The sequence below is a fragment of the Zalophus californianus genome, chromosome 1, assembly GCF_009762305.2.
Source record: "Zalophus californianus isolate mZalCal1 chromosome 1, mZalCal1.pri.v2, whole genome shotgun sequence".
In the NCBI taxonomy this organism is placed as follows: domain Eukaryota; kingdom Metazoa; phylum Chordata; class Mammalia; order Carnivora; family Otariidae; genus Zalophus; species Zalophus californianus.
Window position 1 is genome coordinate 202284122 of NC_045595.1, and position 13510 is coordinate 202297631.

At 45.8% G+C, this 13510-nt stretch overlaps 1 protein-coding gene across 10 annotated transcripts in view; it reads right to left on the bottom strand.

The window, feature by feature from the left end:
* The window catches only part of TIAM1 (TIAM Rac1 associated GEF 1), a 368940-nt gene that overhangs the window by 125645 nt on the left and 229785 nt on the right, over window positions 1–13510 (bottom strand). For 9 of the 10 annotated variants that reach the window (XM_027584315.2, XM_027584314.2, XM_027584311.2 and 6 more), the window contains one exon: window positions 3965–4938. The exons of the other annotated variant lie outside the window; for it this stretch is intronic. In XM_027584315.2, coding sequence (XP_027440116.1) covers window positions 3965–4927 — 963 coding nt within the window. In that variant the 5' untranslated portion in view covers window positions 4928–4938. The remainder of the gene's footprint in view (window positions 1–3964; window positions 4939–13510) is intronic. 10 annotated transcript variants of the gene reach the window in all.

Sequence of the window (13510 nt, forward strand, 5' to 3'; positions counted from 1 at the left end):
GGATGCTGTGTGTGTGCGTGCACACACACGCACACGCACACACTCAAACGTATTGAGTTAAATAATTCCTCAGCCCTCACTGAGTGGCAGATAGGTACTACGTGTCACTTTTTCAACCTACATGTGAACTCCAGTGCCTCATGTTTTGGTAACATGTCCAACTACTGAACAAATACAAAAACAGGAAAAACGGTCAAAAACTCTGTTTTGATCATTTTTAAATCAAATGAAGTTGTTCACATTGTTTCAGATAAAACATATTTTATCCCAGGCTCAGAGGCCATGCTCTGGGGGCCAAACGTCTGCCAGAACTCTTTTTCTGGGGAGTAAAACTGCTGACAGTTATAGATTCAACTGCGTCACCAGGGCAGATGAGGGAACTTTAACATCTCTGATCCAAGCTCGCTGAAGAGATCCCCTGGGTCAGAAACTTTTACCAACAACAACAACAACAACAAAAAAAAGAACAAAAAAAGAATTCTTTTCAAGGAAGCTTCCACACCCACTGTCTCTTAAAATACACTGTTTGGAACATAGTGGGTTCTCAAGAAATCGCGTTGGATGAACACGCCAAACTCAGACTAGGAAGCGTGGGTGGATGGATAGTGTTGTGCATAATTCTGGGGTTTGTTTCAAGTCATTAAAGATCCTCACTCAACATATAAAGTCAATACGAAAATAATTCTTCCGTTCATTTTATAGACTCCGCAAAAGGCTTCCATGCAGGACGCCCGCCTGATCCCCCTACTGGCCCTGTCAGAGGCTGGTGTCCCTCGCCCTGGACAGAGAAGGAGCCTGCGGGGCACGGAAGATGGAGTGACTTGCCTAAGGTCACCGGTCAGTGAGGAGCTGGCCAGGATGTAAATGGACTTCGGATTCTGAGTCCATTGCGCTCTGCATTACATTAAGCTGCCTAGGCAGTGACTTTCTGAGACACCACATTTAGATGATCTCACTTCCATATATTAACAATTTTAGAAGGCGGCAAGCCAAAGACGGAAATTTCGTATAACAATGACACGTGAGAGCTCACAGTGGCACCAGCTCTGCAGGAGAAAACTGCTCTGCCCCTCTCTTCTGGGTGGAGTCAGCCGTGACTCAAACCCCCATCAGTTGGGGGTGGGCTGAAGCAGAGGTCCAGCTGTCCCCCAGCAGGGGGAGTGGGGCATAGAGCTGGGGAGCCAGAATACAGCCAGGCACCCCTCTTAGATCTCACAGAATATGTGCTAACGTGGGGCGCCTGGGTGGCGCAGTCGGTGAAGCGCCTGACTCTTGATTTCGGCTCAGGTCACGATCTCAGGGTCGGGGGATCGAGCCCCACGTCGGACTCCGCGCTCAGCACGGAGTCCGCTTAAGATTCTCTCTCTCCCTTTGCCCCGCCCCCCCACTCCCTCTTTAAAAACAAAAATGTCCTACATGGCATTGTTCCAGGTAAGAGGGACAGTCACAGGTGATGTTCCTTTCTCCACCGTCTATATCAGTGCACCCGTCTCTGAACCCTGAAGGCCAGGAGCCCCCCTGTTCGTATCAGCCCTGCAACGCCATTCTGGCCATGCCTTCAAGACAGAGCCTTTAGCCCCTTTCAGATTACAGGACGGGTCACCTATCTCACCCGTCTCTCCACTTACCAAGCTGACAGTGAGGATTGGCCCTCCCCGCCGCCAGGGTGGGCAAAAGGACCACAGCGGGGTTATTCTGTCATTCCCATCAGTAAATCTCGCCCCAGAAAAGGGGTAAAAAAATCCAGGTGCGCATCTAGATGCATCTTCACACTCACCTCCTCAGACGCAGAGTCAACCTTTTTAACAACTCTGTTTCTAAGACAGAAGACTTTCATAGAAACACCAAACCACCCCGGGTCCTCAACTCCTATAACCGCCACTAATAAGGAACATGGCAATGACTAATGAATTCTCCCCTACTGGCTGCTTCCAAAGGGCCAGGCACTGTGTTATGTCATTCCATTTTCTCGAAAGACCTTATTATTATCCCCATCCAACAGCTTTTTGCCCAAAGTCAGCCAGGTGAGAAAGGGTTGGAACCATGATGCCTGGCTTAGACACCATCAGCAAAACCTGCACTCCAACAGATGAACTGGTAAGAGAGAATTGCGGCATACACATACACTGGAATATTATTCGGCCTTAAAAAAGAAGGAAATGCTGGCTACAGCATGGATGAACCTTGAAGAAATTACGCTAAGGGAAATAAGCCAGTCACAAGAAGACAAATATTACTTGATTCCCCTTGTAGGAGGTCCCTAGAGTAGTCAAATTCATGGAGACAGAAAACAGAATGGGGATTGCCAGGGGCGGGGCAGGGGTAGGGCTGGGGGTAGGGGGGTGAGAGGTTGTTGATTAACAGGGACCGAGTTTCAGTTTTCAAGATGGAAAAGAGTTCTGGGGATGGATGGTGGTGATGGGGGCACAACAGTGTGGATGTACTCAAGGCCACTGAACTACACACTTCAAAATGGTCAAGACGGTCAATGTTATGTGTATTTTTATCGCAGTTAAACATAATTTTGGAAAGAAAAGGAGGGGAGAGGTCAAACACGGTTTCTTTTAACCCATATAAACCAGGAGGAACACACAGAAAGTTTTCATTATTCTAATTCAGAAATCTAGAGTAGTAGTAGAAGAAACAAAAAACACTCTCCCCTGATGACTTGTACATGAGAATTTAAAATTCCAACACAAAATTAGAAACCTGAGATTTGGGCAATTTTAAAAATCTGCTCTCCAGCAAAAACACGGACAGTCTAATGCCAATTTTCTTTGCCCCCACCCCTGCTTGGGTTCCCCATCATCTGCCCATTATATTTAGACCCCCTTTCTGAGAGAACTTAACCTCGAAATGCCTGTTTCACTTGTATTGGAGCAGTACCATCCCCACCCTGGTCAGGTCGGAGGGTACCTGCCGCTTTCCCACTGACTGCTGCGCTGTTAGTTGGTCACCCTGGCGGCTGACATGCCTTTCAAAGCAAATGGGCTTGATCTAGACTTCTGATCTGAAGCAACGAGTTGCAAACCATGAACCCAACCTCAACACAAGCCAGGACGCCCAGAACTCAGCAACAGGGAACAGCAGGACCAGAAAAGGACGAAGGCATGCAGGAGTGCCTAACAGGCTCTTAGGCTCCTGGGAGTACCATTACCAATGAAGGTGATGAGTCCTCTCTTCCACTAGCAACGCACTTGTAAAAAATCCTTGAAAAATGCCTTCACACCCACTCTCTCCTGCCCTAGACCCCGGAGCAAGCAACTTGAGCCTTTTTACTCCCATTTTTCAGAGGAGCAACTAGAAGTCAGGGTTTGCCCAAGGTCAGACAACGAGTTGGCTGCAAAGTAGGAACTGGAACCCGCCCATGTTATTCCTTCCGCTACACCCCACTCCAGAGACAGGGCTGGCCAGCATCGCAAGGAACAGGAAATTGAAATGGCTCCTGGTAAGGCAGGAAGCCTGCCAACCTCCAAGAGAAGCTGACCAATGGCCAGAGCCCGCCCTGAATCAAAGATGCCTCCTCAAAGGAGCTTCCGACTAACCTCTCTTCCCACCTGCGGCACTGGAAAGATACTCCAGGAGTCCACAACCCACCATGCCCATCTGTCCGGGGAGAGGAAGTAGGCTCAGCGTAAGCGAGATGCTGTTCAAGAGCGGAGTTTGGAGAAGCAGTAATTCCCTAGTATGAACTTATCAGCTTTATTCTCACTCCTACCACATCACCCCCAACACATACACACACACGTACACACTCTTTCCTTAATCCCACCCCTAGCCACCGAACTGGAAGAGGGGTGAAGCAGAGCTGAGGCGAATCCTCAGGGAAGCAGCACCAGCTGCAGAAGCCACGAGGCACACAGGGTAAGACTGACTAGAAGATGGGAATCTTGTAGGGGCAAAATCATGCACTTCCAGTCATGCACCACTTCCAAAATATTGAAACAGATTTTGATCACTTTACCTGAGTTGTTTTTGCTCTTCTGCCTTGCATGCTGTTGCTATGGCTAATTTGTGGGTTGGTGGCACCTTCAGAAAGACAGTGAGATTTCCTACAGGGAAGTGTGTTATAATTACTGTACGGAAGAGACTCTTCAGCGGCAGCTGGTGGCATCTTATGGTTTGCAAGATCGGGAATATCAGACACCAGATTCCGACAGTAGCCTGCAAATTTGCTCCTGGGTCCCCCGTTTGCCGTCACCCCAGAGTTTTTCTGAGCATACAAGTCACCCAGGGAATTGGCACGCTGACAGGTGCTGAGCTGCCGGGGGCTCACCCGGGGTTCCATCCCCCGAGCCTCCTCGCAGACTTTCTCTTCAGTGGAACCCAAGATCTCTTCGTTGCTTGTTAAATGTTCTTGGCTCAGATCAGAGAGTGAGAATTCCAGGCTGTCCTCCCGCCAGATGTCTGCAGATTTGGAGCGTTTCTTCTTAAAGCTAGCCGTCTCCATGAAAGTGGGCCCATTGGATGTATAGGGAGGCTGCCCCCTGCCGCCGTCAGCCAAATATGTAGCGTCATCCCCGTAAAGCCGGCTCTCCTCCGAGTCTGGCACACTTCGCACAGACGCGGCTGTGAGGACGATGCTGCTGTCGACGCTGGGAGGGACAGAAGCATCAGTGTACGACACGGGTCTCAAGCCCATATCCACTCGGTCCACCCAAATGGGGCTGCCGAAGTCCTCTAGGGTGCCCTCTTGGGAGAAGGGCTCCAGGCCATTTTCGGCCAGGGACTGGGGGATGCTGGGCGTGCTGCTGGATCGCGTGCTCACTTCGGAGTTCCTGTGGATCACCTTCCCCGAGGACGTGTGCCTCGTCCGCCGTGCCTTGTGCGACAGGCGCAGTGAGCGCGACGTGTGCTTGCGCCCCAGGCTGGCATGCTTTTCTCCATAAAACTCATGCTCTACATTTTGACTTTCTGCGTTTCCCATGGTTTTATGGTCTGCAGCATGGGGGGGGGGGGGGGAAAGGAGGGGATAAGTGAGTCACCAATGGGTAGTTTAACAGAAAGAGCTCAGGGTGCAGGGCAGGCAGAGAGCTTGGCAGGTGTCAGGGCACCACCCTCTGCCCACCTGGCAGGTGCTTGGGCTCTTACCGGCTAGCAGGTGAGAACTAACATCATCCACAGAGACTGGCCCTCCCGAGATGTGAAATAAGAACCCAAGTAAGATAAGTAGAGAATTAAACTTGCCTCAGCCCAGAGGGTAGCTGCCCATGGGGCCCACTGACGTGCTGCTTTCCATAGGGCTGCTAACCCTTGTGGTTCCTTCCTAAACTAGACTTAACAAAACTCTGTTCCTCTCCAGACACTGAAAACTCTGAAAGCACAAACGGACTTTCTGTTGGAAATGATATGGATTTCAAAAAGCATCACAAAACTTAGAGGCACATTTGATAGCCTCCCTCCCTCCCTCCCAATGTCTCTGTTTGATTCGGACTCCATCTATATTTCAAAATCAATCAAAACTGGAAACACTCAAGAGGTTAAGTCCGATCAACTCTTCCTAGTTCATCCAAGCCAAAAAGAAAATGGGCTTTTACCTGAAATTCAATTACATTCCACAGCATTCTGAAAACCTTAACTTTTGGTGTTTCGGAGGGGGCGTGAAGCGGGAGGAGGGGAGAGGGAGATGGGCAAAACAAAATAGAAACCCCGCTCTCTGCTTAGCACCAGACTAATGGGTTTATTTCTGGGAGCAAATCCAAACTGAGAACATTAATCTGGTACAGAGTGCCCTGCAAACAGAAATTCACATTATGAAATCACTAAATGTGATTCAGCCTTTTGGGGCTACCCAGGTTAATTCAAATCCTTCCTTCACATTTTCCAGGCTCTCTCCCTGACCTGGTGACTGTTACCCACAGTGGAAAAGAGAAAGACCTTCAAAGCTCAGCAACTGTGACTCTCTTAGCCTCTTCTCCTTCCTCTGGTCTTTCTCTGTACCATTCCAATTGTATGCACTTAAGATACACACATAAAAGTGGCCAGAAAGGAAAAGAGGGAAAATATAGTAGCTGGGCACATTCCTGAGCTGATGCTTCCAACCACCTACATAGTCATCCATTCAGAAAATCCATACTGAGCACCTACCATGTTCTAGAAGCCAGAGATACAACAGTGAACAAAAGAGACATTCCCTACTCTCCAGAAACTGATACTGTGGCCAGGGAAGGTAGACAATGAAACAGTGAAAGGCACCAAGGGGGAAACAGAGAATGAATTGACTATGACCACAACAGAGTTTGAAATGCCCTGGACTCTGACACACCTTCACATTGATCCAGAATCATTCTATAATCTCACTATTCAGTCTAAAACACGCCATCAACTCTGAAGAGCACATCTTCGCTGAAACAAAATCGGTGGCAACAGGACGGGAAAAAAAACCTCCATTTCACGTTCCAGTGAGTTTGGAGGTAAGTCATACAGGCACCAGACGGTAAGCTATTCTCATACTGGAATATTCCCTACCGGGTCACATATCATATGATTCTCAGAGGGAACTTTCCAAGAAGGAGAATCTCCTTTTTCCTGGCAGCAAGTATATTTCAAAGCAGTTAATAAGCTCATGCCTCTCTGGCTGGCATCTTTAAGAAGCAAAGAAAACAAAAAACAAAACAAAACAAAAAAACCTCAACTCACTAGAGGGAAAAGAAAGACATCAACTGTCCATACACAACCATTTATGTGATCTATATTCTGAAGAATATCGTGTGCTACGTTTTGAAAGTAAAATAAGCATTTCTATTTTTTTAAAGGTGTATTTATTTATTTTAGAAAAAGAGAGCACACACATGAGTGGGAGGGGCAGAGGGAGGGGGAGGGGGAGGGGGAGAGGGGGAGAGGGAGAGAGGGGGGGAGAGAGAGAGAGAGAGAGAGAGAGCGAGAGCCTGACAGGGGCTCGATCTCATGACCCAGAGATCACGACCTGAGCCAAAACCAAGTATGACGCTTAACCAATGGTACCACCCAGTCACCCCAATAAATAAGCCTTTCACTAACTAAAGGCCATGGCCAATTCCTTAGAGCTCTTGATCTTTTTAAGTACACATTAAGATACCTGGATGTGTCTATGTATCTATATGTTTTGCTACGAAATAATAAAAAGCTTAGAACAAGTATTAGCCATAGTTCCACGTTAAGAATCACACAGGCTTAAGTTTAAAAGAAGGAAAGAATGATGGTGGAAGAAACCGCATGTAAAAGCAAAACTGTGCCCTCACGCCCACAAGGAGGACCCTCCTCTTAGCCTATGTATGAAAAGTTTGCAAATATAAATTGACAGGTATATTCCCAACAACACATTTTTGGTGAGGCTTGTTTCTGCCAACAGAAAAGCAATTAAGTTAAAAGCCTCAGGAGAGGTTTCCTAAAGGAAATGGCCCCAACCTTCAGGAATTACAGCACCCAATGCATCACTCTGATGGGCCTGTTATATTAATAGCATTTTTAGTAGCAGGATTCTTTTCAGCCGGCCAAGGTAGGAAAGAAGGCATTTTTATCTTCCGAACTAGAATTTAGAGATGAGTGCCAAATCTCCTAAATCCTACCAAGAGAAATTCTCAGGGGATGACCTAAGCAGAGTCAGCAGGAAGTCTGAAGCAAGTTAAGAAAAATCAGTTTCTAGGGACCTGCTGAAATACCCCTTAATTTGAAACCTTTTCCTGAAAGGTCGGTGAGAATCACAAGGGCCCATGTGGCGTTGGTGGGGGGACTGAAAAGTAACAGAAGCATGAAAAATTAAAATTGCTTGTGGCATCCGACAAACACAGTCTCCCCTTTCCGGGGCAACTTCTGCCCCACAGGCAACCCCAGAACGTTGGTGAATTGGAAGTTCTAATCCTTTTCCTGTATGAAGGTCAAACGTCAGCTACTTCCATCATCTGAACACCTCCCTATTCTGTTTAACCCCATCATTGATTTTTATTGCAAACAAAAAAACAAAAAACCCAGTTCATAATTTACACCTGCACCCACTCTGTTCCTGTGAGTCAGGAAGCAACTTCTGGGTAGAAAGCGGCTTTCAATTCCTCGGTAGCCTCTTCGGAGGCTGGAAGTGTTCTACTCCAGGCAAGGAGTCAGTCAACGGTCATGCATTTTAGGAACAAAAACAAAAGGTGAGTGATCAGTAGTACCTCACCAACATGATCATCATACTGTCGCAAGATGAGAGAAGAGAGATTAAGGTCAGACTGAAATGCAAAAACCAGGACAGAAATTAAAAAGAAGAGCATCAGAATAAGAGTGAGTACTCAATCTCTAGCTGGAAACCGTCACCAGTTTTAAACTCATTAAAACTCTCACTTCCTTATGTAGCATGTTAGTGGTTCCAAATAACTTGCATTTCCAGGGAGCACTTAGCAGGAGGGGGATTAGGCAGGAGGTATTGGGCAAGATTTTATCACAAGAACAACCCTCAGTATTTAGACCTCAAGTCTGGCTGCTCGTACTTTCTTTTCAAAGGTCTAAGTTCTGGCTACCCGAGCTTGCCCCAGGGCCTTTACCCATGCTCTTTTTTCTGCCAGCAACCCTCCTTCACTGCCTCGCTGACATTCCAGTTTGTTCTGATTTTGACTCAAATATCGCCTTCTCAGGGTGACCTTTCTTGACCTCTCCAAAATGACAGGCCCTCCCACAGATCAATCCTTACCCCTCTTGTTTTTCTTTTCCTCGTTAGCCTTTATCACAACTGTAACAGACAATATATTTCACTTACTTAAAATTTTTTATTCTCTATCCTTCCCCACCAGAACCTAAGCGTCAGGAGGGCTGAAAGTTTGCTTGTCTTGTTTACTGTTACATCCTCAGTGCCTAGAACACTGCCTGAAAGGTAAAGGTGCTCAGTGGAAAAATACTGAATGAGTGAATGACAAAATAAACTTTAATCTAGAATGCAGAAACTCATACAACTGCAATAAAATGGAGATGAGAATGGGACCACGATGCAAATTAGGGAACAATACCCCAATGTGGACTAGAGAAAACACACGTCAGACTTAACTATGCTAGCCCCTTCCATCAGATGCCTCGAGGACACAGCGGTCTTCAACGTGCCCGTCACTCTGGCTCCCTTCCACCTGAAGACCTGTGCAGGTCCCTCATCCCAGACCATTCGACCCTGCTCCACTGTTCTCCCCACCCCCAATTACCTGGACAAAGAATGAAGGCCTTGCTCCTGCCTCATCTCACTCAGTTCTTGCCCTCAGTTCTTCCCTGCCTCCTCTTTTGGGAGCTGTCCCTGCAGAAGTTCAGGAAAGAGTTCAGAGGTGAGAGGGTACCCCTCCCCATTGTCTACGTGGAGAGTACAGGCGTGCTCAGCCTCAGAGGACCCAGACAAAATGGAGGCAAGGGGACACGGTGGCACATTGGGCAGGGGGTCATCGGACAGTGGGACCGGGTCAGAAAATCGAGATTCTCAGGGCCAGAGCTCAAGGACACTAGAGGGAGTGTGACTTTTTCCAACATCATGATCTTTCTTTTAACGTGATCAGTTAAACTTTTCAGGTCATCCTAGTACATTCCTTTAAATCCACCAAGTTAAATACACAGTGAGCAAGTGAAAAGGTATCTTAAGGAACTTTATCAATAAGAACAGTCATTAGGTTCATATACTCATCAGGGAAGTGGTCATTTCTCAAGATCAGCTTTTTTTCGATGTATTAGCCTGCTAAAACTTTGAACTATACATATACAAAAAATGTTTTTATACGTATAAAAAAAATGTCAAATTCCTGGCTCTGATAATTTACTATAATTATTTAAGAGGCAACCATTAGGGGAAACTAGGTGAAGGCCACATACTTCCTCTGTACAATGTCTTGTGAATCTGTAATTATTTCAAAATTTAAAAAACAAAACTTTAAATAACTGAAATATTCTGGCTAAATGAAATTTTTGTTTAAAAGTGAGAGTTCCTTGGAGGTGCCTGGGTGGCTCAGTCAGTTCAGTGTCCAACTCTTGATTTTGAATCAGGCCATGATCTCAGGGTGGTGAGACCGAGCCCCACGTTGGGCTCCTCGCTAGGCATGTAGCCTACTTACAATTCTTTCTCTCTCGCTCCCTCCCTCTGCCCCCCCCACTCATGTGCGCTCACGCGTTCTCGCTCTCCCTCAAAACAATAAAAGTGAGAGTTCTTCGAAATGAAACATTTTAAATCTGTTTTTACAGCTGAAAGCCATCTAAAACATTCTCATATAGTCTCAACAAATTAGGCAATAAAAAATAAGCATGCATTGGGGCACCTGGGTGGCTCAGTCGGTGAAGCAGCTCAGGTCATGATCTCAGGGTCATGGGATCGAGCCCCAACATCAGGCTCCCTGCTCTGAGGGGAGTCTGTTGGAGATCCTCTCTTCCCCTCTCCCTCTGCCCCTTCCCCCATTCTCTCTCTCTCTAATACATAAAAAAATCTTTAAAAAAAAATAAGCATGCACTGAGAATCATCTAGCATCTCTTATCAGGAAATACAAAGTAAGTACAGACCAGTGGTCCGAAGGGAGGTTAAACAGAGAGGTAGAGCTGATTAACTAGGGATGGTGCTTCTGTCTAAATAAAGTAGTAAACGAAACTGAATTGCCAACATCTGATGCCAGCCAAGATGGAATTAGGCACTAGGACTGACCTTTCTCTGACTGATAAAAAACTAAAAAACTTGGGACCAAAGAAAAAAGCAACTACCCAAAGATTCCAAAGTGTAAGCACAAGCATGCTGTGTGGGGAAGTCAAAACCCTAAAGAAGCCACTTCATCCAAGAGTGGGTTTCCTGGTTTTCTCTCCCAGTCTTACGTAAAAGTACACCTCTGACCTCCCAGTACACCTCTGACACAGGCAAGCGAAAACTCCTAAGACACACCTCGTTGTTCTGGCCAAAGAACCAAGAAGAGTGGTCCCTGCCACCCAAAGAGTGAGGGGGATCTCAGAGGAAAGAGGCAGAGAAGCAAATCTACCAATGCAGTTTATAAATCCACACAAGTCCCAGGCTCATCCCCCTCAGATGCATATGCCTCGACTGACCCCAAGCAAGACAGCAGAGGCTTTGGGAACTGAATTATTATATAAAACCACAGCCCACCTCCCAGACTGCCAACCAGGTGGCCCATGTGTGGGACAAATCCAAAGATGTCCAGCCAAGACTGAGAGATGGAACTGACATTGGAGTCATCATCCACCAAAAGGGAAACCCAACTTGTAATCTGGACTTAGCAGGTTGACCACCTGCTAAAACAGCAAAAAAGAAAAACCATCATTTTCCAGATGATTTTAACAGGACCTCGAGTCTCCCAATATGATACTTAAAATGTCCACAGTGTGTTCCAAAGAACGCAGAAATTCTAATCACTTCTCCAGAGAAAAGGTAACCCACAGATGTCAATCTTAAAGTGACCCAGATGTTGGAATAGCACACAAAGCCTTTTAAAGCAGCTCTTACATGGTTGAAACTGTAGGCCAATGTGTTCTGGGACTCATGCTAGGAAATGTATGCAAAGCGCAGCCAAATTCATCAATGAAATGGGAAAAAAAAAAATTCTTCAATATTAAAATTTTTTTCTTGGGTGCCTCAGTTGGTTAAGCGTCTGACTCTTGATTTTGGCTCAGGTCATGATCTCAGGGTCACGAGAGAGACCCCATGTCCAGCTCCGCACTGGGCATGGAGCCTGCTTAAGATTCTCTCTTCTCTTCTCTCCCTCTGCCCCCTCCCTGCCGCTCACACATGCATGCGCTCTCTCTCTCTCTCTCAAAAAAAAAAGTAAAATGTTTTCCTTTAGGAATTTCCTCTCCAAAAAATAAAATAAAATAAAATAAAGCAGCTACTATAACTATGCTCCCTGAGTAAAGGTAAGCACTCTTGAAATAAATGAGAAGCTTAACTGCTTGCAATGTCCACACAAAATCATTATGAACATCAATTATTATATAGGAGTAGAGAAACAGAACACAAATAAAAAAGAAAGGCAAAACCTGTATGATCCAAGATAAATCATGCAAGCTGTGTTTCTAATCACACTGATATTACGTTTTCTTCATATTACGTGAAAAAACATTCCAGTTAATAGAAAACCACCCCATGGGGCGCCTGGGTGGCTCAGTAGTTAAGTGTCTGCCTTCGGCTCAGGTCATGATCCCAGGGTCCTGGGATTGAGCCCCGCATCGGGCTCCCTGCTCTGTGGGAGGCCTGCTTCTCCCTCACCCACTCCCCCTGCTTGTGTTCCCTCTCTCGCTGTGTCTCTGTCAAATAAATAAATAAAATTAAAAAAAAAAAACAGAAAACCACCCCATGGTCAAGGTCTCTGGGCAGAGAGGAACAAAGAAAAATACTCTTATAACTTCAGATTGTTCAGAGGGAAAAGAGTGAGAGAAAGAAGAAGATACAAAGGAAACTGGAAATAACCCCATCACCTTGAGAACTAAGGAGCCTATATTTTTATGGTCCAGGAATTCGAATTCCCTAGATGAGACCAGCAGCTGGAGCAGTCCCCCAAACAGACAGCAGACAGATCCACCCTTTCTCCAGCCTTCCCATTCCTTGTGATCCAAGCCCAGTCTTGTGGGTCAGCCTGCCAAGGCTTGCCCTGTTCAGAAGTAGATAATCAAAAAAGATCATTCTACTGTAGGGTCAAACATCACTGGAGCAAAACTCTTCTTATTCTCAGAAGTAAAAACATTTGAGATGCACACCCACGAAAATGGTTTTGAGCAGGTTAAAATTTGCTTTAGGAATATTAATAATATGTTCACTTTCTCTCTCTCTCTCTCTCTCACACACACACACACACACACACACACACACACACACACACTAGACCTGTAATAATTTTAAAAGCAACTATTCTGGATAGAGTGATTGCGGGTAATTTTAATTTTTCAAAAACTTAAACCTTTTTTTGGTATTTTCTAAAGTTTCTGCACTAAACCTGTAATTCATTTTAAGGAAAGAAAAATAAATAAAACATGTTAACATGTTTTAAGTCCCTGGGTTTTTTGGATAATTGAAGAGAGTGAGGATGTGGGCACTATGCTGACAGCTACAACAAACGACACCAAACCCAAACTCAAAACAGATGGCTGGGAAAAATTACCTAAGGTAAAGAAAATACTATCTAGCTTGGATTTAATCATGCTTTCTCTACATTCCAACAGCACTTTGCTTGACCTCTTCGCATGACGTCTGCTGCGTGGTCATCTGCACACTGACACACTTGTCTTGCTTTGTATGGACCCCCTTCCCGCCTTATTATAATGGCCCAGGGGCAGGGACCATGACTTACCCATCCCTGTCTTGGTTACCTAAATATACTAACGTCTTAACACAGCTCTCAATGGGAGTGCTCCTCATGCAGACCCCCTTTAACATGGGCTCTTCAAATATATAAAACATTAGAGCTCATTAGGGGGCCCAAGCTGACCCAATTCATAACACATTCAAGTCAAAAGTGAACTACTAAAGCAAGGTTTCTCAGTCATCGGTAAGGACATTGTGAAAGCCAAGCATAAGGCATTTAATGATGCATATAAATTA